General features: G+C 55.2%; 9 protein-coding genes across 9 annotated transcripts; 7 read left to right on the top strand and 2 right to left on the bottom strand.

The window, feature by feature from the left end:
• Nucleotides 1-461: 461 nt before the first annotated feature.
• sit2 (putative siderochrome-iron transporter) lies at nucleotides 462-2,512 on the top strand (the record flags this gene model as incomplete). Its single annotated transcript, XM_056687642.1, has 3 exons — nucleotides 462-784; nucleotides 890-1,503; nucleotides 1,572-2,512. 3 exons carry the CDS (start codon nucleotides 462-464, stop codon nucleotides 2,510-2,512), a joined length of 1,878 nt encoding a protein of 625 aa, XP_056543197.1.
• A 682-nt stretch (nucleotides 2,513-3,194) lies between these two features.
• On the top strand, nucleotides 3,195-5,615 carry N7482_005516 (GH92 family glycosyl hydrolase; the record flags this gene model as incomplete). The annotated part of the gene is made up of 2 exons (XM_056687641.1): nucleotides 3,195-4,963; nucleotides 5,018-5,615. The coding sequence occupies 2 exons, from the start codon at nucleotides 3,195-3,197 to the stop codon at nucleotides 5,613-5,615; spliced, it is 2,367 nt and encodes a 788-aa protein (XP_056543196.1).
• A 600-nt stretch (nucleotides 5,616-6,215) lies between these two features.
• Nucleotides 6,216-7,067, top strand: N7482_005515 (flavin-linked sulfhydryl oxidase ERV2; the record flags this gene model as incomplete). Its single annotated transcript, XM_056687640.1, has 3 exons — nucleotides 6,216-6,436; nucleotides 6,526-6,654; nucleotides 6,755-7,067. The coding sequence occupies 3 exons, from the start codon at nucleotides 6,216-6,218 to the stop codon at nucleotides 7,065-7,067; spliced, it is 663 nt and encodes a 220-aa protein (XP_056543195.1).
• A 1,716-nt stretch (nucleotides 7,068-8,783) lies between these two features.
• N7482_005514 (LYAR-type C2HC zinc finger protein) lies at nucleotides 8,784-10,739 on the top strand (the record flags this gene model as incomplete). Its single annotated transcript, XM_056687639.1, has 3 exons — nucleotides 8,784-8,804; nucleotides 8,896-9,018; nucleotides 9,222-10,739. The coding sequence occupies 3 exons, from the start codon at nucleotides 8,784-8,786 to the stop codon at nucleotides 10,737-10,739; spliced, it is 1,662 nt and encodes a 553-aa protein (XP_056543194.1).
• A 1,669-nt stretch (nucleotides 10,740-12,408) lies between these two features.
• N7482_005513 (putative NF-X1 finger transcription factor) lies at nucleotides 12,409-15,852 on the top strand (the record flags this gene model as incomplete). The annotated part of the gene is made up of 1 exon (XM_056687638.1): nucleotides 12,409-15,852. One exon carries the CDS (start codon nucleotides 12,409-12,411, stop codon nucleotides 15,850-15,852), a length of 3,444 nt encoding a protein of 1,147 aa, XP_056543193.1.
• A 308-nt stretch (nucleotides 15,853-16,160) lies between these two features.
• On the bottom strand, nucleotides 16,161-16,535 carry N7482_005512 (uncharacterized protein; the record flags this gene model as incomplete). The annotated part of the gene is made up of 1 exon (XM_056687637.1): nucleotides 16,161-16,535. The coding sequence occupies one exon, from the start codon at nucleotides 16,533-16,535 to the stop codon at nucleotides 16,161-16,163; it is 375 nt and encodes a 124-aa protein (XP_056543192.1).
• A 724-nt stretch (nucleotides 16,536-17,259) lies between these two features.
• On the bottom strand, nucleotides 17,260-18,361 carry N7482_005511 (alpha/beta hydrolase; the record flags this gene model as incomplete). Its single annotated transcript, XM_056687636.1, has 4 exons — nucleotides 17,260-17,413; nucleotides 17,470-17,595; nucleotides 17,651-18,163; nucleotides 18,222-18,361. The coding sequence occupies 4 exons, from the start codon at nucleotides 18,359-18,361 to the stop codon at nucleotides 17,260-17,262; spliced, it is 933 nt and encodes a 310-aa protein (XP_056543191.1).
• A 669-nt stretch (nucleotides 18,362-19,030) lies between these two features.
• On the top strand, nucleotides 19,031-19,682 carry pre3 (proteasome core particle subunit beta 1; the record flags this gene model as incomplete). The annotated part of the gene is made up of 2 exons (XM_056687635.1): nucleotides 19,031-19,305; nucleotides 19,358-19,682. The coding sequence occupies 2 exons, from the start codon at nucleotides 19,031-19,033 to the stop codon at nucleotides 19,680-19,682; spliced, it is 600 nt and encodes a 199-aa protein (XP_056543190.1).
• Nucleotides 19,683-21,336: 1,654 nt separating this feature from the next.
• On the top strand, nucleotides 21,337-23,002 carry N7482_005509 (putative cyclin-dependent protein kinase complex component; the record flags this gene model as incomplete). Its single annotated transcript, XM_056687634.1, has 2 exons — nucleotides 21,337-22,626; nucleotides 22,703-23,002. 2 exons carry the CDS (start codon nucleotides 21,337-21,339, stop codon nucleotides 23,000-23,002), a joined length of 1,590 nt encoding a protein of 529 aa, XP_056543189.1.
• Between the last annotated feature and the right edge of the window lie 1,510 nt (nucleotides 23,003-24,512).

The raw sequence follows: 24,512 nt of genomic DNA, 5'->3' as shown, positions 1-24,512 counted from the left end.
GTTGCTTCCCAATCCGGAAACCCGCTTGCGGGAGATGCAAACACCACTAGTCTCGTTTCGGGAAGGACACCAAGTAAAAATCCAATCATAGTGGAGAGTCGGCCCAGTCACTACGCTGTGATTGGCCAGGGTGGAGACCTTATCAGATTGGTCCGTGATTATCTGATTGAATTCTCCCCCGTCGCACCTGAAAAAGCCGCAAATAAAATCGAACCAGCGAATCCTCGGGACCACCGGGCAAGCGTGTCTGGCGGGAAATTCTCGCTCTCGGGCCCTCGTCCCTTCAGCATAGAAATACTCCTCATCTCCGTTGATCGTCTCGACTCTCCTTCTCAGAACCCCCTCAACCCGCCTGTTTACCCCATCGACTGCTCCCCCGGGACACCTGGGGCCTTTGCAGTAACCATCCACTGCCCCACTGTGCAACCCTTTACAAGAATTCATAGGCGACCTTGCTCGCTATGGGTGCTCTCGACATTGTGCGTGGGCGGGACGACAATGGCCGCCTGACCCGGTCGGTTGTCGATACAACGACTTTTGAGGACTCGAAGCATGCGCAGTCAGATGCTGCTGGCACCGATGACCCTGAGGCCCGCCCGACCAGTGACTCCCAGACGCTTCGAGACTCCGATTCGTCTTACGGTGTCAATGGCATCTCAGACGATGAGAAGGAAGCCCAGCACAACCCGGACCGTGTTACCGACAAGGCTGGCCTGGGTCAGCAGAAGGCCGAAGCCGCTGCCCTGGTCTGGAGCCGCCCAGCTGTCTTTGGTATCTATGCTTGGTGAGTTTCGAGTAATGCATTTTATGTTCACCCGATGGGCGATGAAAATTGCGAGTGATAGTGGTGAATTTGCAGTTTATACTAACGAGCGGAATCACTCAATAGGATTTGGGTTGGCTTCTTCATGCTTGCGTTCCACTCGGCGATTAGCTCCACCCTGATGAACTGGGTGTACAGCGATTTCCAGTCGGCTCCGCAAATTTCAACCTCATACATTCTAGCCAGTATCATCGGTGGTGTGCTGAAGCTGCCCCTGGCCAAGACCCTCCAGCTGTGGGGCCGCGCTGAGGCTCTGCTGTTTTCAACCGCGATTTATATCCTTGGCATGATCATTTTGGCATCATGCAATGGCCCCAATGGCTTTGCGGCCGGATACGTGCTATACTGGATCGGCTACTATTGCATGTATTTGATCTTGGATATTTTCGTCGCAGATACTACGGGCCTGCGCTCGCGAGCCTTTGCTTTCGCCTTTGCCTCGACTCCATTCATCTGTACCGCGTTCACCGGCTCTCTAGCGGCACAGTCGATCTACAACCTTTGCGGCTGGCGTTGGGGCTATGGAATGTTTTGCATTATCCAGCCTGTCGTCTTCTGCCCCCTCGCGCTGATTTTCAAGTTCTACGAGCGAAAGGCCATCTCGAAGGGTGTTTGGAAGCCCAGGAACAGTGGACGCACAAAGATGCAGTCTATTATTCACTACTTCCACGAATTTGATGGTAAGCAAAGGGATCTAATCCATCTTCCCCGCGACATCTAGAATTTGTATACTGACTCGAAAATCCAGTCATTGGTGCTTTCTTGCTCATGGCCGCCTGGGTCCTCTTCCTCCTGCCCTTCAGTTTAGCCCAGTACGGCCGCTCCCAGTACAGATCGGCTACCTTCATCTCGATGGTTATCATCGGCCCCTGCATGCTTTTGGTCTTCGCTGCGTGGGAAAGATGGGGTGCGCGCCACCACTTCATTCGCTACGAATTGCTCAAGAGACCCACCATTCTGGGCGCATGTATTTGCGCTGGGGTCTGCTTCTTCAGCTTCTACCTGTGGGACCAGTACTTCTACAACTTTGTGCTGATTACCTATGACCTGAATATCAGCAATGCCGGCTACATGATTCAAATTTACAACGTGGGCTCGTGCTTCTGGTCCCCGATCCTCGGTCTTATCATCTGGTGGGTCAGGCGGTTCAAGTACATTGTGTTGTGCTTTGGTGTCCCACTGATGCTCCTTGGCTCCGGCTTGATGATCTATTTCCGTGGCGGGGACCACGGGATTGGCTACATTATCATGTGCCAGATCTTCATCGCTTTCGCTGGTGGCACCATTGTCATCGGTGAGGATATGGCCGTCATGGCCGCCGGTGGTCGTGAGGGTACCCCTATGATGCTGGCCTTGATCGGTCTGTTCTCTAGCATCGGCGGTGCAATCGGCTATGCCGTTTCTGCTGCCATTTACAACAACGTGTTTGTGGAGGCGCTGGCCAGTCACTTACCTGACAACCTCAAGGCGAACGCGACCACAATCTACATGGACGGCATCGGCGTGCAGGACACCTATGCGGTGGGCTCTCCCCTTCGTGATGCCTGCATCTACGCTTGGGGCCACGCCCAGCGTATGAATTGCATTGCCTCAACCTGCATCCTGGTTCTGCTTATCCCTTCGATCGCCGTGTGGAAGAACTACGACGTCGGCAAGAAGCAGAACAAGGGTACCATGCTTTTCGAGTAAGCCTTAAACTTGAAGGTATTACGAATGCACGAATCGAATTGATGGATCTCTTTTCCCTTGATGTTTTACTTGGGATAGGGTTAGGTGCGCCCTGAACTCTGACAGGTGCAGAGACAGGCGCAAAATTCTTGGAGACTCTCCTGTATATTAGTTTATCCCTCGCACGAACATAATGTGTGGCTTCCTGGCTTCTGTGCCCATCAGTTCCAGAAAGCGTTACCACTCCACTATCCATTGCATCACCTCCCCTGCCTACTGATATACCGAGTTCTTATACTGGGTAGGGCTTCGGACGCATGTGTAGCCTTTGATTCACGCAAAGGAAAAATAGCATAACAAACCTATCTCAACACTTTCACACAGATTGAGCCCTAGACAGCCATCGATGATCTCAATTCTGCCCTTATTAAACGTGGACAGCCCCTCCGAGTAGCTCCTACTCGGCGCCCTTGCATCGCACACTAACGCTTCACGGGGCACCCCGCTGTCGATCATATCAACAATGCGACGCTGCCATCCGCATGCCGTGGCATTCTTTGTTTTTGCCAACCGTTTACCTTCTTCCTGACCGTCGTGGTCCTACCAGTGCCACTGCCGATGCATTGTTATTCCCCGCGCTTACTCTACTCCCTGGCCCAGTCGAACCACCGTCCTTCATATGGTTTGATCGCCACATTCCACGATGCCAGCCCTGCGAGCAAGCCTTGTAGCTCTGATACCCCTGCTACTGCATCTCACCACCTCGACACAAGATGACCTGCACTATGTCAATCCGCTCATTGGGTCCACAGCCGGCGGCAACGTCTTTGCCGGCGCAAGCTTACCCTACGGCTTAGCCAAGCCCGTCGCCGACGTTGACGGCCAAAACACGGGCGGCTTCGCGACTGATGGCAGCAATGTCACTGGCTTCTCGCACATGCATGACAGTGGCACAGGCGGGAACCCATCGATGGGCCAATTCCCCTTGTTTCCGCAGTACTGCCCTGACAATGTCATTGACAACTGCAAGTTTCCGAAGGGTGCGCGTGCGACGCATTATGTGAATGACTCGGTCACGGCGCGGCCGGGTTATTTTGCGCTCGAGCTGGTGAATGGCATCAAGGCCGAGATGACGGCTGCCAGGCGCACAGCCTTGTATCGCTTTACGTTTCCCGACGCCAGTGCGGAGAACGGAGAACGGTTAGATCCGCTGATTTTATTGGATTTGACGGATCTCTGGGATAGTCGACAGAACGCCAGCATTACTATTGACGCTGACTCGGGGCGTATTCAGGGCAATGGCACATTCTTGCCCAGTTTCGGCGCGGGGTCCTATCAAGCCTACTTCTGTGCGGATTTCGCTGGGGCGAAGGTGTGTGACAGTGGAATTTGGGTGAATGATCGTGCAGGGTCGGAGCCGAAGGAGCTGTTTGTTACGCGTGGCTTCAACAATTTCTATCTCCAGGCTGGCGGATACATCAGTTTTGATCGACCCAACAATGGAATGGTGACTGTCCGAGTGGGTGTGAGCTACATTAGCACCGACCAAGCTTGCTCCAATGCGGAGTCAGAGGTCTCTGACCCTCTAAATGATTTCGAAACACTTGAAGAGGCTGCGAGGACTGCTTGGCGCGAGAAGCTCAGTCCCATCAAGATCACACCTGGCGGTGTGAGCCATGGTTCGCTAAGCGCTTTCTGGAGCGGCATATACCGGACAATGCTTTCGCCCCAGGAGATGACGGGAGAAAATCCATTATGGGAGAGTGATGAGCCGTACTTCGACTCGTTCTACTGTCTCTGGGACGAGTTCCGGGCTCAGCTCCCATTACTCACTGTCATCGATCCCCAGGCGCAGTCCAAGATGGTCCGCAGTCTGCTTGACACGTTCAAGCACGAAGGCTGGCTACCTGATTGCCGCATGTCGTTGTGCAAAGGCTGGACACAAGGTGGTTCCAATGCGGACGTGGTCCTCGCAGATGCATATGTCAAGAACCTGACTGGAATCGACTGGGAGCTAGCATACAAGGCAATGGTGAACGATGCCGAAAATGAACCGTTGGAGTGGTCCTATGAAGGGCGCGGGGGCCTTCAGAGCTGGAAAAAGCTGCATTACATTCCCTACCTGGACTTCGACTATTTGGGATTCGGCACCAACTCACGCAGCGTCTCTCGAACTGTGGAGTATGCTTACAATGACCATGGTATTGCCCTTGTGGGCAAGGGACTCGGCACGACGGACTATATGACTTATCTGTCTCGGGCGAGCAATTGGAAGAACCTCTTCAAAGCGGACCAAAAGTCTTTTCTGGAAAATGGAACTGACACCGGCTTCACGGGATTTTTACAGCCTAGGCATCTCAATGGTACGTGGGGTTTCCAAGACCCGATTGCCTGTAGTGCGTTAGCCTCGTGGTGCTCGTTGACTTCGAATCCGTCAGAGACCTTTGAATCGAGTATCTGGGAGTATCTTTTGTATGTTCATCACCCAACAATACTAGGCAGGTCACTGGTGGCTAATAACTACAGCTTCGTTCCTCATGATATGGCTAGTCTGATCAAGTTGCTTGGGGGCTCTGACTCTTTTGTGAAGAGACTAGACTACTTCCATACATCTGGCCTGGCCGACATAAGCAACGAGCCTGTTTTCCTGACCGTATACGAGTACCACTATGCCGGTCGGCCAGCTCTGTCTGCCCAGCGAGCCCACAGCTATATTCCTAGAACTTTCAACGAATCCAACAACGGCCTGCCTGGCAATGACGACTCTGGCGCAATGGGCTCATTCCTCGCCTGGAGCATGATGGGACTGTTCCCCAATCCCGGTCAAAATGTCTACCTCATCAGCCCACCATTCTTCGAGGCAGTGGAAATCACCCATCCAGAGACTAATAAGACTGCCACGATTCGAAACACAAACTTCGATTCCACCTATCAGAACATCTACATCCAGAGTGCCAAACTGAATGGGAAGCCCTACACCAAGAACTGGATCGACCACGAGTTTTTCACCGAAGGTATGACGCTCGAGTTGATGCTCGGGGACAAGGAAAGCAACTGGGGTACAAGCAAGGAGGATTTGCCTCCGAGCCTGAGTGATGTACTTGCCCAGGATGAGGTACAATAGGCATGAATGCGGCGTCGAGAGAACCTTTTTCGGTTCACTCTTTGAGATTCGTAGCGCTCAATGACGGCCGCCTATTTTTAGCGATCTGTCGAAGGATTCGAACTGTCGAAGGATTCGAACATACATGTCACTCGGGCTTTTATTTTATGCCCGCCACGGAGGATACGGCGGTTGTGGGTCTTGAGCTATAGTGGCATCCATCACATCCATGAAGCTAGCCATTGTGGATCAGGGAAAGGCACGCACTCAAATCTCCAATGCTATGCCAGCCTTGTGGCAGTAACAATTGTCATTTTTAGCAGATTAGATCCGAGTAAGGACAAAGAGTAGTAAAGCAAAAACGCCCCCCAAACGTCAGCGAACCGCGCAGCCATGACTAAGCTCCCTTTTCGATCCGGCCAGCACCGTATACGACACGTAGGTTCCCTCCCCTTCAGAGCATCTTCACCTCCTATGCACTGATTCTCCGCTGCATTCTTACGTTCCTGGGTGAATTTTGTTTCCATATTCTCACCAGGGAAGACCCTGCACTTCTGAGCCTGGTGCTCCTCGACCTACCGGCGGACGCTTGCCGACATCTCCCCTAGCCCCTCCACCACCATGGCCAACCGACAAATGACACGGCGCATTGCCATCAGCGCCGCAATCTCGATATGCCTAGTCTTCTTCCTCTTCATCCGTCCACAGGGCCCACCAAGCCCGGCCGTCCGAGCCCCCGGGCACCTCTCTCATGGCGCAGCACCCTCGTCCGGGATCACCATCCAGGAGGATACATTGAAAGGGGCGGTGGTGATGCCGAAATTGGGCAACGAGACGGCCAAGTAAGGAAGCATTGACACCACGCACACATCTCGGAGCTTAATTGGCGGTATCATGTCACTAACCATGGCCTGGGGCCTACGTTCTGCAGAGCTGAGCTGGGCCGTGCAACATGGAAGTACTTCCATACCGTCATGGCGCGATTCCCCGAGAAACCCACCGAGGACCAGCAGGATGCGCTGCGCTCCTACATCCACCTCTTCGCGCGACTCTATCCTTGGTACGGCCATCACATATCCCCTTCCCCAAAACCACCACCACTCCATCCTCGCGACCCTCCCTATTCATGCGACGTATCGCAAGAGCTGACTGTGAGACAGTGGCGAATGCGCTGAGCACTTCCAGAAACATCTGAACAAATATCCGCCCCAGGTGTCGTCGCGCAGTGCGGCCGCCGGGTGGGCATGCTTCATCCACAACGAGGTCAATGCGATGCTCAACAAACCGGAATTCGACTGCAACGACCTGGGGTCGTTCTACGACTGCGGCTGCACCGACGATGAGGACGCCGGGGAGGGTGGCGCGGACAGCAAGAGCAACGAGGCACACCCGACCGCGAGCCATGGCGACAGCAAGCAGGATCCGTCCGATCTTCACGATCACCTGGCCGTGGAGATCTCGAAGGAAGCGTGAGTCGGCCCACCCCGGCGCTGCGCTAGTTTCTTTGAAGGTCTGACTGACATGAGCCTGCGTTGCGATTCAGGACCACGCGCGGTTGACAGGGTTGACATATTGGCTCCGTTCCTCCTCATTCTTTCATTCTTATCCGCACCCCGCCATTCCACCCTCGTTCTCGGCGCACTTTGCATGGCGTTACCTTCGTGGTTTTCTTAAAATATGCGCTGGAGCTGGTCTCTTTGTACAGTACTTGTCTCGATAATATCCATATATACCCAACGCGCGCCGCGCACGTCCTCCGCAATCCCGAGCCCGAGTGGCGGGAGCCCTGCGCATCGGCTATCCAGACTCCTTCTCTTATAGACGGCGGACTTTCCTGCAAGGACAGGGATTACCACCGTCGATCCCTGAGTCCCGCACGACAGCATGACCCGAACTACCTCGCGACCCAGGATCACCCCATCCGGTGATCCCCAATCATGCGCATGACCCGGTCTCTTGTAGCGCGCTTTTCTCCCCCTTTCCTTGTGTTGCTTTCGCGGGAGGCACATCGACACACGACCGTACCAGCGGCCCGTCGTACACTAGCGCAGCACGGGAGATATGCCCTGATAGCCCAGGGCTAGCGGCGGCGCAATGTTGCCATGTCGCCATGTCGCATCCTCGTGATACAGGAGAAACCCACTAATGCGATGGTGGGCGCTGTCGGGAGGGCCATGACCACACCTGCAAAACGACCCCCTTGACTAGCATACACCGTATATTCGACTGTAGGATGGGGCGAGTATCGAACAGGCGCGGCCTATTTCCCTGGGTCTGGCTTCGTCCTCCGGCATGGATTTGACTTTGGCCAAAAATAGGGCCAGGAGGGGGGGGCCATTTCACTTCAGCTGATAACAAATGATAGAATGAGACGAGTCTCCTGACAGGTTCCCCTGCGCGTCCAGCCAACCAGCGGTGGGGCCGATCGCGATCGCGGGGGGTCGTCCTATCGGAGAGGGGTTAGTTATTGTCACTACGTTGCCGGTGGATGAATGGGGGAGCACCTCACTGTGTATTTCGTACATTTGCTCATGTCGCGCAGCTGCGCGCGTTCCAGCGCGTTGATGAAACAGGCCATGACGAAGGTAGCCAGCATTTCAGCCCCAGAAGATAAAACATAAACCAGTCAGGGGCCACTTGCGCTGCGTTTCGTATTCTTCCCTTCTTCGATCCCCAGTCGACTTTGCAACCCTCCCCATTCCATCTCTCTGACTCTATTCCCTCTCTACACTTCCATTGCATGCCCACTGGCCAGCTGCTCCCCACCGCGAAGGCCGAACCACAATAACCTGCCCACATCGAGGCTAGCGCTTCCTTTTTTCGGACTAGCGTACTCTTACGCGCCTTCCCGATTTTCGACGCGCAAAAAAAGAAAAAAAGAAAAAAAGAAAAAGCGACTCGGCACTGCAGTCAACTCGGTGCATCTCGTGCAGACAGATTTTCACCAAGGGATACCTTTGTTGTGGCCCGGAGCACATCCTTTCTCCTCCATTGACCCGGACATTCTCTCTCCACGCTACTCCACGCTTTCTGGCCGCATTGACGCAATATCCGCCGCCGTACACTGTCGCAATTGTCGCATTCACGACACTTTAACTTGCGGTTGCCCTAACTTTCCCGCCCTTTCGAACTATTGACTCTCCCATCACCTGTGATACGCTCCAAGTGGGGTGATTACTCGACTCCAATATGGTATCCTTTCAGTGCGAGGTACGTAGAAAGCCCCTCGCTGCCGCGGGGGTGAAGGGCGCGGCGGAAAGCGTTCAGAACATGGATGACGGCTAACCTGCATCTTGGACAGGCGTGCGGTGATATCTTCACCAAGAAAAAGCTCGACCCCCACCGCAGCCAATGCCGCGGTGCATCGTTCACCTGCATCGATTGTATGGTCCATTTCCAAGGAACCCAATATAGGGCACACACGGTACGTTGCGGCTGTTGTTGGCATGGTGTGCGCGTCCTGTGAGAGCGCTCTTGGACGATTGGCCAGCGGTTGGTCTGCCAGCTCTCCGACATCCTGAGGGACGAGAGGGAGTGGGCTGCCGACCGAGACAATTGGCCCGACCTTCGCTCAATTCTTTTTTAACTTCCGCACGCGGCGGCTAACAACTGGTGTGTTTGTTTTAGTCATGCATGAGTGAGGCACAAAAATACCAGGGCGCGCTGTATAGAGAAAAGCCTGGTAAACAGCAAAAGAAGGGCCAGAACGGTCACAACACCCCCAACCATAAGGGCAATCCCAACGCCAACAAGCAACCCCGAGTCGAGGATGCCTCCGATGGCGACAATGTCAATGCCAACGTGGCCCCGCCCCCGGCCCCGACACCCCCTCCCGTGGGTGAAGCCAAGCCTACATCCAAGGCGCTGGCCAACAGCGGCCAGCCCATCAATGTGTTTGACTACCTGGTCACCGATGAGACCCCCAATGCGTCCAAGGTGACGCTGGCCCCCAAGGATGGCAGCAAGGAGCAGATGAGCATGGTTGCCCACGCCCGATCCGTCTTTGAGCCCAGCAATGCGCTTGCCAAACTGGATACCAAGACCGATGACGAAGGAAACTACGATGTCGCATATGAGGAGAACGGCTTTTCCTACGGCGCGGACCCAATCCCGCCCTCCATGTACCCCAACGCCGTGCCCAATGTCTCGACGGAGTTCGTGACACCCGCGCCCAAGAAGACGAAGAAGGAACGCCGCAAGGACGAAAAGCGCGCCAGCGGCAGCGTCAGCGAGAAAAAGCGCAAGCGCGGCCAGGAGGAGCCCTTCAGCAGCCCGCAGCAGGACGTGGACACGCCCATGTTGGACGCCCCGTCCAGCGTGATCAACAACGCCGGCACCCCCGTCCTCGCCCACTCCGGCCTCACCGGCGGTCTGAACCGCATGATGCGCTCCCCCTCAAATGACATCGACGACTCCCCCAACCTCGACCGCCAACCGTACCACGACGCCTCGTCCCCGATCAAGCGCACACGGCGCAACGGCAAAGACACTAAGGATAGGGAAAGTGCCAGCAATGGCGACCCGGGTCTGGGCATCTCGATCAAGAACCGTGCTGAGCGCCTCGTCTCCTCCATGTTCGGCGGCTCCGTCGTCTCAACCAGCAGCAACGGCGCAGACTCGACCTCGCGCGCCCTCGTCCGCACCCGCCGTGGCTCCTCCTCCAGCGCCGACGGCGCCCTCGAACTCCGCAAGAAGAAGTCCCACCGCAACCGCGCATCAGACACCCACCTGGAGCGCAAGTCCAAGCGCAAGAGCAGCAACCCAACAGACGGCGACCGGCCCAGCCGCCGCCAGAAACAAAGCGATGAGCGGCGCCGCCCAGACTCGCGGTCCCCGCACCGCGAGCGCCAGGTCACCGTGTACCGGGCGTCGAAGCCGCCAGCGCGCACCGAGGACGCGCTGCAGCGCGAGATGGCAACGCATTTCCTGGGACTGGTGTCGCGGGATAGCGAGCGCGGGTGCTCGGTGCATAAGGCGCTGAAGCGGTTCCATCGTGATTTCTCGGATGAGTATGATGCGGATCGGGGAAGAGACCAGGGGCGGAGTCGGGCGGATCGGGAGCGGAGGGCGGAGGACGAGAAGGAACTTTGGCGGGCATTGCGGTTGAGGAGGAATGAGAGGGGTGAGATTGTTGTTTTTGTTTGAAATGACAAGATATGAGTGAATGGGCATTTGGTGTTTTGCATAGCGCGATTGTTCTGCTTTTCGGCGGATCTTTTTGCATTTTGTTTATATGACCTATTTGGATACAGATTGATTAATGTGTACGATGTCCTTGATTTGCAATATGTATCTGCTCCGGATATATCGAGGTAGACTCATTTAGGTCAATCTGTGGGTCGATTGGTTGATTGAGCTTGAGATTATAAAGTATTCCCTCGGTCGATCTCGTCAGCATTTGGTATGACGCACATGATTACCAAGGTCCATTCGTGGTAGGCCTGACGGGCCTGTCTCGCCTTGCTTGTGAAGACTTTGAAACAAGTAAGGCTGGCTTTCTTCCAGGGTTACCGTCCCCCAGCGCTTCATCCACTCCAATCCCGGGACCTCCTGTGGGAGCAGTGGCCCTTTCGCTAGGTGATGCCCTCCTGGTTGATATCTGTCCCTGAGCTGATACTGAGTGCTCCTGGTTGTCGTGCTTTACATTGAGGCTCAGCAGGCTTAGGTCTGCTGTGGCTGATCTCCTCTCCTTGGCAAGGTCTTGCTGACTATCGAGTTGTTCTGTGAGGCAGGATTAGATTCACTTGTCTTGGGTTCACGTATTTGTTGGGAGCAAGCAAAGGCTTATCATGCAAAGACATAACATGTTATGCGAATGTCATACAGCCGCCATTGCGAAGGATCAAAAGATCGATACAAAATTCTGTTTCCGCAAGAAAAGTCAATTCCGACCCAGTCTACTGGCCAATGCTAGCAAACATGCTTGTTAGGTCTACGGCGTTGCGCAGCTTAACATATTCCTGGTTACTATCGTCATCCCAAGTGTCGTATTCTTCATCCTCGTGTGTAAAATGGTCAGAGTTGTGAAGAAATTAATATATATTCGGTGATGACAGCATGTACTATGGTGCGTACAGCAACAGGTAACCGCTCGTCTGAATAGACTGTGCTGCGAAGTATCTAGCAATCTAGAACTCATCGTAGACATCATGAACTATTTGAGAACAACTGCGATTTCGGCACGATTTAGGTACTTTCTTGCGGCTGAAATCACCGTGCCAACCTATCACTACCGAGCTTTACCTATGGATGTATATCTCCAATATTCTGCCAATTGGGCCCCGAGCTCGCAAATTCATGGTTGCGGTCAATGCTATCGGAGTCTAACGGTCCTTCTTCAAATCATACTATTGTAAACCGGAGGAACCCTCTCCACAGCGGCCGGTGCAGTTTGAGCGGACCCCTGGGGCAAGTGGACCCTGTCGACCCACGGCCATGAGTCATTGGGTAGGTGACTTGACTCACTTACGGACGCCACATTCCACCGCCTGAATCTCCGCCCGATACTGCCGATCAGTGAGGTTTTTTGTCGGCGTATTCCAGACATCGCAAAAGCCTCAAATACAACCTCGCCCGCAGGGCTCTTTTCTTTTCTGGTTTATCCTCTCCTTGCATCACTAGCCAAAGCTGCGTGTTTCTTGCTGCTTGGCTTTGGCCTTACCAGTGTGTATCCTGCACGTTTAGCCGCGCCACTTCCCGAAACCATCCCCAAAACAAGATTTCGCCAATCTACGACTCCAATTCGTTTCGAGAGATCAGCACTTGCATGAGCATATCAGAAGCAGCAGGTCATAACGATACCATATTCCCGGCCATGCAAGGCCCCGATATAGCTCCTGCAGCTCCGACTGCCCCACGCTCGAGACACAGACGCCGTGGGAGGGGCCCCGGAAACCGCGATGGCCAACAGATCGCATCGACACAGCCAGGGGACAACCCGCCCTCGGCACAAGTGCAGCAACAGCAACCCGATCCTGCTCACCCCGGGCAGCAGAATGACCAACCTCGGTCACGGAGAGGGAACAAAGAGGGGCAAGGATCTGGAGGACGCAGAGCACGTGGCAATGCAGCGAGGCGAGGCGGGCAGAGTCAAAATGGAGAGCAAGCCGATCAAATATCACAACCCCAGTCTCGGGGTATGAGAGCTCGAGGTTTTGCAGCTCGTTTGACAAGGACAGAGCAAGCATCGGGTGACCAGGGCCAGGAAGCTGCAGCAGATGGTGACGCTAGCCTGCGAGCTGATGCGCCAGATTTCGTACCTGGAACATCGACATCACCCACTAGCCAACATCCTTCGTCCACCTCGTCTGTGAAAGGCAAAGGGAAAGCAAAGCCGAAGGCCCCGCAAAAACCGCCCAAGGTCACAACAAAATCGATCGCGGATGATATTGCCACTCGCATCCACGAAGATATTGCTCATAACCTATACGAATGCCCCATCTGCACCAGTGAGTTAGGCCGGCGATCAAAGGTCTGGTCTTGTGAGCTGTGCTGGACTGTGTTTCACTTGAGCTGTATCAAGAAGTGGTCCACGAATGAGGGGGCTGCTGCAGCCCAGAATCGACAGGTGCAGGATAGTGAAACCTCTCTTGCTTCCAAAGCCTGGCGTTGTCCCGGTTGCAACCTATCCCATGAAACATTCCCTTCCACCTACAACTGTTGGTGTGAGAAGGAGGTTGATCCCAGACCGTTCCCTGGACTGCCTCCGCACTCTTGTGGCCAAACATGCTCGCGGCCTCGCAAGGCTTGCCCCCACCCATGCGACGCCACCTGCCATGCTGGACCATGTGCGCCATGTGCTGCGATGGGACCCACCCAGGACTGCTTCTGCGGCCGAAACTCATCAACCAAACGATGCCAAGATACCGACTATAAGCGTGGATGGAGCTGTGGAGAGATCTGCGGAGATCTTCTGCCTTGCGGTGAACATACTTGCCCTCTTCCCTGTCATGAGGGCTTGTGCGGGGCCTGTGAAGTGAAGATCGAGGCCCGTTGCTACTGTGGCAAGGTACAAACCGAAATGCTCTGCAGCTCTAAGGATGAAGAGATGGATAGCCAATTAGTCCGTGCGGATGGATCGGAAGAAGAGTGGACAGGCTGCTTTGACTGCCATGGTGCTTGTAACCGCCCGTTCGATTGTGGTCTGCACTCATGTCAGAAGGGTTGCCACCCGCAGGACTCTGTTCCTGCGCACTGCCCAAAATCGCCAGACAGTGTCACCCGTTGCCCGTGCGGTAAAACAAAATTGACCGACATTCCCGGCTTCGCTTCCCGCACATCTTGCGAAGATCCCATCCCGAACTGCCTGGAGCCGTGTGGCAAGATGCTCCGTTGTGGCCATTCTTGTGACCAGGTTTGCCATACAGGCCCTTGCGGGACCTGTCTTCGCCGCGTCCCTATTTCGTGCCAGTGTGGACGCAACACTGCCATGAGTATGTGCCATCAAGGCGATATGCACCCGCCCCAGTGTTTCCGCCAATGCAAGGCAACTTTGCACTGCGGTCGTCACTCTTGCACTGAAAGATGCTGCCCAGGAGAACAGAAGGCTCTTGAGCGACAAGCTCTCCGCCGAAAGCTGAAGGCTCATCTGCGCCCTACGGACGAAGACATTGAGGCAGAGCATATTTGTACCAGGGTCTGTGGTCGATTGCTGAAATGCGGAAGACACACATGCCCGGAACTCTGTCACAAGGGCGCTTGCAACACCTGTCGTGAGGCGATCTTTGAGGAGATTTCGTGTAATTGCGGAAGATCCATCTTGTATCCACCGCAGCCATGTGGCACGAAGCCGCCTGCGTGCTCGTTCCCTTGTGGACGCCCCAAGCCGTGTGGACACCCTCAGACTGCGCACAACTGCCATACAGACGAGGAAAGCTGCCCCAAGTGTCCGTTCCTCACCGAGAAGGAATGCCTATGTGGTAAGAGAGTATTGAAGAATGTGCCTTGCTGGCTCACGGATGCGCGCTGTGGCCAGGTTTGTGGGGCGCCATTGAAGTGCGGCTCCCATTTCTGCAAGAAGGACTGCCATAAGCCGGGTGAATGCGACGACGCGAACGAGCCTTGCCAGCAGGCGTGTGGGAAGACCAAGACGCTTTGTGGCCATCCTTGCTCCGAGCAGTGCCATGCACCATATCCGTGCCCGGAAAAGGCGCCCTGCCCGTCCACACTTACAGTAACATGTAGCTGTGGACGTCTGCGTCAACACACACGTTGTGGCGCTGCTAAGGCTGTCACCTCCAAGGGTCAGCTGCAGCAGCCAGAGCGCCTACCATCGCTGACCCCATTGACTTGCGACGACGAATGCTCTCGCTTGGAGCGGAATCGTTCTCTGGCGTCTGCACTCGGCATCGACATCAACCCAACCACCACAGTTCAGGCCTTTACATTGACCAATCTCCCTTATTCTGCCGAGACACTCGACCAGTATATTAAACTTGCCTCCACGGCCCCCCTCTCGACCCTCCAAACGTATGAGTCGAGTATGCAATCTCTGGCAACCGATACTGCGGAGCGGTCATTCCGCTTTCAGCCTGCCAAGACGACCCTACGGGCATTCGCACACTCGCTCGCGGAAGACTGGGGCTTCGTCACGGAGAGTCATGACCCTGAACCTCATCGCCATGTCTTCGTTCTCAAGCCTTTGACCTGGACTCCGCCCGTTTTCGGTATGGGTAGCGGGTCTTCCATTGGTATCGGCGGCATGAGTGTACGAGAGTGCGTGAAGCTCCGCGAGCGAGAACGTACCAAGGAACGCGACGCTCAGCGGACTGCCGTGCTCGAGGCTAAGGCCGCCCGGGAGGCCGCCAAGACTCAAACAGGCTCAGACGGTTGGGCGCAGGTTGCCTCTCGGGGAAAGAAGTCCGGCGCAGAGAGCAGCACCACTAGCACCCGGAGCACAACACCGGTGCAGAATCCGTTCCAAAGCCGGTCCATCTACTCTGCGCTCGCTGGAGGGAAAATGCCCGATTCGTCGAGCCAGACATCTAAAAAGGAACGGCTCGTCCTTCGCTCGGGTGTTGGTGCGGGCAAGGCTCCGCGGACACAACCAGCAGCGGAGGTTGTTGACAGCTGGGAGGAAGCAGAGGAGAAAGAGGAGCAGGCGGAGCAAGAGCAGGAGAAGACCACGGTCGATGGACAAGCAGGGGCAGAGGCAGAGACCCGGGAGAGTGCTCCTGAAGCAGCTGATCAGCCAGCGGACGCTGAGATTGGCGATGCTCCTGCCCTTGAAGTTGCAGGCAGTGAAACTGAATGTGTTTGAGCTGTACACTCATCACGAGTCATGGCTATGAGACAAAATGAGTTGATTCTGCTTATTCAATTGCATATGATACCCCGGTAGCCACAAGGACCTCAGGGGCTGCACCCTGGGGTACCCATCTGCATGTGGGACTGCGTTTCTATTATTCCTGTATGGAACCTTACATGGAAGATAAGACAAAAACCTAAAAAACAAAAACAAAGTTCAAGAACGCAAGTAACGTCCCAGGCCCTCCAACTAGCCCAGGTAACATCAAAGTAGCTGCTGCCAGTCTTCCATAGCAGTACTCCCAACCGATCTATACCTCGTTAGGGGAAACCAGGCACGACCTTAACAAACATTAAACAGCCCTCCCCCAACGCCCGATACGGCCCATGTTTCATCCCAGGCTTGCGATACGCATACGCACCCACAGTCCATGCCCGTTGCAGGGTAAGATCTTCCAGGCCTCCCTGCAAGAAACACACCTCTTCGGTGAAGGAGTGTGTGATCGGCCCAGGCGCAGTTGTAACGTTCGGTTCCCACCATTGGAGAACAGCCTTGTGCTCTGCATCTCCGTTTAGGAGCAACTCCCAGATCCCCGTGCCGACGGAGTACCACGGCTTCGCGGCGGGGGAGTCTATCGGGGTTCCTGGGTGTGGGAGGGGTGGAGCGGGTGAGAACTCCTTTTGTTCGAAGGGCATGGTGAGCGATCTTGACGCAGGGCTGATGTTGGGATGGAGCAGCAAGTAGAGGAGAAAGGAGTATATATATTGAAAAGATTTGTTCCAGATGTATGCAGAGGAGAACTATAACCTTACTACCTAGCCTTGTCCGGTCTATATTGAAGGGTTCACTCCTGAGGATCGTCTGCTGACAAATGTGTACGGCGGCACCATGACGGGGATGAATATGGTTGGATTATGTCATTAAATGGACGAGAAGTGTCAAGATGGTACATGAATAATCCGAGGAGCACATTGTTCCCCTCTTATCTTAGGTACAGAGAATAGCAAGCCCGAAAGAAGCGCGTGTGCCGCCCATACAAAACAGGAATCAGAACAGTCGTAGGGGAGAAGCAAGTGCATTAGGGAAAGGAAATAAACTCCGAACGTAGCCAAAAAAAGTCGCTTGTATTCCAGGGGGAAAATTGACGCCAGTAGAGATCCTCTTACAGAGGAGATGGATAAAAAGGGTAGATGGTATTCGCTCGAGAATGTTTGGTGGCTGGGTTGAGTTGAGGGCGCCTCGAAGGGAGTCTAGCAACGAAGATTCACGTAACCCGTCAAGTAAGCGAAGAGAGGATGCTTCTGCCGTTCAGTTGCAAGTGTGGGTATCATTAGCATTGTTGAAAAAGTCAAGGCTCGACAAGAGCCGAGAACAATGGTCTAGATCGCACTGGATCGTATCAAACGGTCTGGTCGTTGTCTACTCGCTCATAACCTCTTCGGTAATGAAAGAGTGAATGTGCTCGAAGTAGCCCGGTTCAGCCACGGAGTCATTGTGACCTCCGTTTGGCAGTGAGCGCCAGATCTTGGTTTCCGACTGGCACACAGAGAATAATTGAGTCATATTGGATGGCCTGGAGCAAATTAGCATGGCAGGTATTGGCAAAGGGAAATAAAGGGAGTTACACACGGCACAAGCTCATCCTTCAGTCCACTGAGGAAAAGAATCGGGATTTTGGAGATCTTGGGGATTATATCCTCGCTTGTCCAATATTGGTGGCAGAAACGAGCCAGGTATCGTGCCGGTGGGAACACACTAGTAACGCATAAGCAATGAAGGGCCATGGGTTGCAGAGCACGAGGGAACTCACTTGGGGATTAATTTGCGAATACTCAAGAACGTATTCTCCAGAATCAAACCCGCAATATCACCCTGTTCTTGATTGGTCGCAACCAGATTGATAGATACGGCACCACCCAGACTCTGCCCGTAGACGACAAGCTTTGAGTCCCTCGTCTCGGCGCGCTGTCGCAGATAGTCCAGCCCGGTTTGAGCATCAATCTTCAAGCCAGCCTCATCAGGCATGCCCGTCGACAGTCCATACCCGCGATATTCAAGCATGAACACGTTGCAATGCAGCGTATCCTGGATCGCCTTGGCGATCGGCACACGGTGGCCGATATTACCAGCGTTCCCGTGGAACATTATCACCGTCAAGTTGCGCCGATAACGGCTCTTGGGCGGGCGCAGGAAGAACGCATGGAGGGTTTCCCCGTCCGGTGTGGGGATCTGCAGGTCTTCAAAGTCACTGATGCCGAATTGCCGCGGGCTCGGAACATTCGTTCGTGCATCGACGGGGACGTTGCGCGGGTATATCAATTCGCTAGGCTATCGCATTAGTCTCGAGCGAGGGTGGGAGGGCTTATCGCCGACATGCTTACTTCTGCTTAAAGTATAGGAGGCCACTGGCGACCACTGCCAGGCCCGATGAGGCCAGGACCGGCAGTCGAAGGAACTGCACGGCGCTGTTGGTCATGTTGCCGATGCTCCACGGCGAGGGCGGCGGAGGGGATTCGGACATGGTGATGTGTTGTTGGCGGAGGAGTCGATGCGGACAGCAGAGGTCGTAATGGGCAAGCAGAGTAATGTTCTCAGCGTCGAGATGGTTCCCTCAGACTGGACGACTCGGATTGATCAAGTGCCAGGCGCAAAGCCAGGTTCCCCAGAGGAGATGTTTCAGGAGGCTCGCGGGGGCTGGCGATAAACCGAAGCGCCCTATCAGCCGGACGGTTGGCGCTCACCGCCCGAGCCGGACGCGTTGGAGCTTCTGCCTTCCTTACAGCTTCATGAGCATATTCCCCCCATCTCTACTCATCTACTTTTCCTTCCCCCTCCCCTACCTGCCCTTACTCCCGAGCTTTGTTTGACTTTCCTCTTCTCTTCCATTGATTCCTGACGACAGAATGGTTAGCCCACACGGCGTGCAGGGGGTGCTAGGTGAAGGTGAGCCGAGCTATCGTCATCCGTCGCTGCTGGAGCTAACGTCCATCGACCAGATGGCATCCACGTCGACATGCAGCACCTGAAGAGTGGAGAAGTGAAGTAAGTTCTGGATTGCTCACTCGTTCCCTTGGTCTCTTTGGTCGCCAAACTAACTTGCTCCTTCACTAGCTTGGGAACCTCGATGTGAGTACACCCGAAGCTCGACCGTCCTGCCCATCGCGACAATACCCTCTGACCGGACTCTAGCATGGCGATCAACTTCCAGGACGGAGTCATTCTGGGCGCAGACAGCCGGACAACCACTGGAGCCTACATTGCCAACCGAGTCACCGACAAATTGACACAGGTGCACGACACTATCTGGTGCTGCCGATCCGGGTCTGCGGCCGACACCCAGGCCGTGGCCGATATTGTTTCCTACCACCTCAACATGTACGGTGTGGTCAACAACGAGGCCCCCAGCACACAGGTGGCCGCGTCGCTCTTCCAGGAGCTGTGCTATGAGAACAAGGACGCTCTCAGGTCCGTCCCCCTGTCCTTCTTACCCGAATTCATTCTGACCGTGATCTTCCAGCGCGGGCATCATTATTGCCGGATACGACCCTCGACACGGCGGCCAGGTCTACTCGATACCGCTGGGCGGATCGCTTCACAAACAGTCGTTCGCCATCGGCGGCTCCGGGTCGACCTACATCTACGGTTATACCGATGCGCATTGGAAAGAGAACATGACGGAGCAAGAGGGTATCGACTTCGTGCGCGGTTCCCTGCAGGAGGCCATCAAGTGGGACGGCAGCTCGGGCGGTGTCATCCGCATGGTCGTGCTGACCAAGAAGGGTGCGGTGCGGCACTTGTACCTGCCCGACACCAACTACACCGGGCCTGGCGTGACGAATTGAAACCCCATGTACGAATAGCATGTGTTCTTGGGGTAGTTCTTCCGAATGGAATGGAATGAAATGAAATGGCCCGTTTTGATCAAAATGTGGACGCGGGACTCGGTCTTCGGATCAACTGCGTTTTGTGCGCTTTGCTCTTTCTCCTTGCTCTTTGCTCTTTGCTCCTTGCTCCTTGCTCTCTGCTGGCTATATGCACCCCACGCGCGTGGGGGAGTCTTGCATCTGACAGATGTGCGGGCGCTAGTGCTCGACATTGGGCTCCGGTGGGATTGGGTAGCAGTGATCCTGTCCTCTGGTGCGGGTGAAGTCCCCAGGGGTCGACTGACCGGGTGAATGGATGCATGCATGGATGTGAGCCCCAAGAGGGAATGGCATTCCAGCAAGGTCCATCGCCGAGGAACGGGCAGAGGGCCCGGTGGCATGGCATGGGGCTGCATCCTGGTCAATTGCATCCTGGCGAAGTAGGTGGCCCGAGTCTGCGGCAGGGAATTGTAGAAAGGGAAGATGTAGATGGAGAAGTGTCCACAGTCAGTCGCTTGGCTGTAGACGGTTGGTCCTTATTCTAGTCGCGCATCCTGCTTGCGATCTTCGGGGCATCGTGCATCTTGACGAGTCTACGCAGGCCAAGAACCAGATGGATATCTCGATCTCTCCGACTGTCCCCGGAGGTCGGCAAGGGTTCATGCCCGTCGCTGGATCTGACCGGAAGTCAAGAAGAAGGTTAGCTATTGAACCGTATATTGAGGACTCGTTCGACATGGCCCTGACTCCACTCGTCCCCGGCTGGAATCACTGGCGGCGCAGTCGCCACGCGGGTGCACGCCGGGCTGTCATTCGCCCGAGATCAGTAGCCGTGAACACTAACCCAACAATGCAAGACCGTGCCACACCGTCTCTTCATGGCGGGCCCGATCAGACTCGATACGTCCTTTTCTCGTCCTCTCGTCCTCTCGTCCTCTCGTCCCCGGTTCGTAGCCCATCCTCCTTCCGACCCGTCCCTGTCATCCTAGGAGATCATAGAACGTGTATCCGGAGTATCAGACTGTCCGCCTCCGTATATCCCTGCCCTGTTCTGCGGCCCAGCACCAGCCAATCCGTGTTTGGCGTCCTGTTTCACTAGTTTGAGTCTAATTGCTATCTCTCCATAAGCTGCCGGGGACCGGTTGAAATCAGGATCTCCTGAAGGGAGCAGGACGAGCAGGCTCGACATCTCCGCTGGTCACTGACCTCACCGTGGAACCGAGTCCTCCCTGCCGGCCTCTCTCCTCTTCCTCTCAACAACCCTCCCTATCGGTTTCTTTTTTTCGCATATCTTTTCCTTCGGTCCTTGTACAATGACACTGATAGGCTGCTGGTGATTGTGCCCTTCCCCTCCGCGCCTCCGACTCTGCGGGTCTTGAAGCGAACCTGTCCTTCTGGTCCTCGACACGGCCCAGACCCAGGCCCGTCGTCATCGAATGTAAACCTCTTCCCCTCCTCCTCCCTCCCTCTTGCGCTGCTATCTCATCCTGCTGTCCCGGCGGATCCTACTCATCGGGTCTGATCTTCCCTGCTCCTCTCCCAGACCCGCTCTTGCTTGCGTCGAGCCGCATCCAATGCCTCCCTTGCTGACCCACGGGCGCAACTAGCAACCCCGTCGAGCGCGCGACTTGACATGGGCTCGGTGATCCTCAACCACGTGCCGTCGGATCAGATCGACAGCCATTACACGATGCTGGGGGGCCCGCTCAAATCGGACTCGGTCTACTCGCGCCCCCAACAGTCGGCCCAGTCGCAGTCGCAGTCGCAGCCGCAGCCACCGCTGGATGCCCGCTCCAGCTCGTCCTCCAACAGCACCCCCACTTCCACCGCCCCGCCAACCGTCTCGGGCTCTGGCTCTGCTCGGCTTCCCGCGCATGCAATCGACGTCCCCGCCTACCTTAGCTCATATAATCCTTCGCAACCCGCCTCGAGATCTCCCTTCGACACCCCCTCCCACCACCCCGCGCCATCGATGACCTCACACTCCCACTATGGCATTCCGCCCGACCACCCATCCTACTCCAACTCCCACACTCCCCAGTACCCCCAGGCAGGCCACCATGCCGCGGCCGAACCGATAACGTCCGCACCAGACCCCTCACCTCAGGCGGCCCCCGACTCTCCGCGCTTGCAACCGACCTTCCGCTCCATGCAATCACTCGGAGGTTCAGAGGCAAATTCGCCCAGCCGCATCCGCGTCCGCAGCTTGTCTCACATCCAGAGCCTGGCCAGTGAAGAATTCCTGAATCAGCCACCTCGATCCCACATCTCCGGGCATGGATCACAACGGCAGTTTGAGATCAGCTCTATGCCTGTCACCGACATCATTGAGATGGTCGCTGGTCTCCTCACCAAGATCACCACGACCAACGACATGCACCACGAGAACGTGCATCGCCACATCCCACCTCCGGACGGCACAGGCAACCTCAGCCCACAGGCCACGAGTGTGCTTGCTTTCCACGGTAAGAACGTGCCGAGCATCACCGTTCTGAGCTATCTCACCCGCATTCATAAATATTGCCCGACCACCTACGAGGTGTTTCTCAGCTTGCTCGTCTACTTCGACCGTATGACCGAGTTGGTCAACCGTGGCCAGCTCGGCCAGGTGCAACACCGTTATGATTCCAGCCCTCGCCACCTTTCCGGCCCGGCCTCTACAGAATCACTGGAGACCCCATCACGACACCAAACACAGGATCCGTCCATGGTAACACCGCCCTCGTCAGCGCGCATGACCGGCCAGGACCCCAGCCCCAACTCGAGCATCTCACCCGCCCTGTACCCGCAGGCCGAAGACGAGAGTCTCTCCCATTTCTTTGTGGTCGATAGTTTCAATATCCACCGGCTGGTCATCGCGGGCGTGACCTGTGCGAGTAAATTCTTCTCCGATGTCTTTTATACCAATTCTCGATATGCAAAGGTACGCCTCTAACTGGAACCCCCACAACGCCATCGCAGAGCGACACACAAGATTAATCATGATGGCATGTACGCAGGTTGGGGGTCTCCCTCTCGTGGAGCTGAATCACCTCGAGCTCCAGTTCCTGATGCTGAACGACTTTCGACTCGCCATTCCCGTCGAGGAACTAGAGTCCTACGGGACCATGCTGGTTGAGTTCTACGCCCGCGAGATTGTCGCCCAGCAGCAGCAGCAGCAGCAGCAGCAACGGCAACCACAGTCTGTGCCCCGAGCCATCAACCCCGCGCCCGATGCTGCCTCGGACGCGATGTACATGCGGTCCCACGACAAGCGCCGGGATCAGCCGGACTTTGGCCAGACTCCGACTCCACCCTGATCCCTGCTGCATAACGGCCCGGTGTGGGCTTGCGGCAGCTGGCTAGTGTGCTGTTGATCCGTTCTCCAGCCCTCTCTAGCCTATCCATCTCTATCTCTCCGCCTGCTACCGTATCCGTTACCCTCCCGACCTCGTCAACGCTGAGCGTTTCCCCCTCCACCACTGGGAATTTTTCTGACTCACTCACACGCCCTATCTTCTCTCATTCCGATTTGCGATTTGCGTCGCACATTTATACGTCATGACCTGTATAGATTTGGTTTGGTTGGCGTGTTACCGCTGACCGGGTTTTCGTCCATGGCTGTTCCTTCTACATTCCTCTCTTCCGCTGACTGTCTTACCTCTATCGCTATTCCCCCATCTGCAACCTCTCACACATTTACACATCTATGGGCTCTTTGGTTATGCGGATTTCTCAAATGTGTATTGGTTCTCTTCTTCTGCTGCTGTTCCTGTTACTGCTTTCTGTGTTGTGATCGACATGGTTCGGTGTTGATGGCGCTTTTTTTGGGTCTTGGTTTCTTACGTTAGCACTATGTCTGCATTTTCCTGATTCTTATAGCGGTGCTGGTGGGATTGGTATTCGAGGTACGACTTGTAGTTTGATCCATATTACTCTTGCCCTCTGGATGTGCCGCCCTGCGTCGTCGGTTCCTGTAGAGTAGAAAGGAGGGAACGGTATTCGCACGGTTGATCTCTATGTCTGATACCAAAAAAGCGGTAGAGTAGGAGGCATGAAGAGTTTAGCATTTCTCGTGTCTGGTTCCGTCGCGGGATGGAAGGTGCCCCGTCGCGGCCCGCCAGATATCAAACTCTTTGCCCTCCCCTGTATTTCTTGTGATGCTCTTTCGTTGCTCCTCGCGCATGCACCAGATATTTATTCCCGCGGGGGAAGTATTTGCGCGAGAAGCCGCCACTGAATATGGATCTCACGTAGGCTGATAGATGTCGAAGTGCCAAGTTGCTCTGGCCTTGGTCACAACTTCGATACCAACTCCGCTCAGAATTTCCACAATCTGTTTAAACCATCGCTCCGCTCAAATATTATGGAGAGGTTAAACTAACCTGCGCTGGGAAACGGCCCGCGAGAATACGAACTCCTTAGCATTTACGGCGTTCAAGGCTGAAGCTTGGCGTAAGCTTCAGCCCAGTACGCTCAGCTAGAAGAAAGAATCCACTGCTAGTCCGGTCCGAGCTTCGGGTTCCCTTGCAAGGAGCTCTTGTGGACCAGGTGTCATTTTCATTTTTGAGCGCGTGGGCCTGGCGACGTGATTGAATAGATCCTAATATGATACTAATATTGGGCTTCTACAGTCCTGCTACGGCCTACAACGACTGTTACTCTCACCATTGACAGCGGCTCTGGCATCGCTACCATCACCGAGATCGAGAGCGCGTGCACCGCAACAGTCACAACAGGCAATGATGATCGTCCCGGTACCGATACAGTGACAGTGACGGTGATCGACACACTCATGTCAAGCATCACGGCGTGCATCGCCACAGCCTC

Source organism: Penicillium canariense (assembly GCF_028826845.1).
Source record: "Penicillium canariense strain IBT 26290 chromosome Unknown utg000003l_segment0_segment0, whole genome shotgun sequence".
NCBI lineage: Eukaryota > Fungi > Ascomycota > Eurotiomycetes > Eurotiales > Aspergillaceae > Penicillium > Penicillium canariense.
Note: the sequence above shows the minus strand (reverse complement) of the source record. Positions and strands in the feature narration are given on the sequence as shown.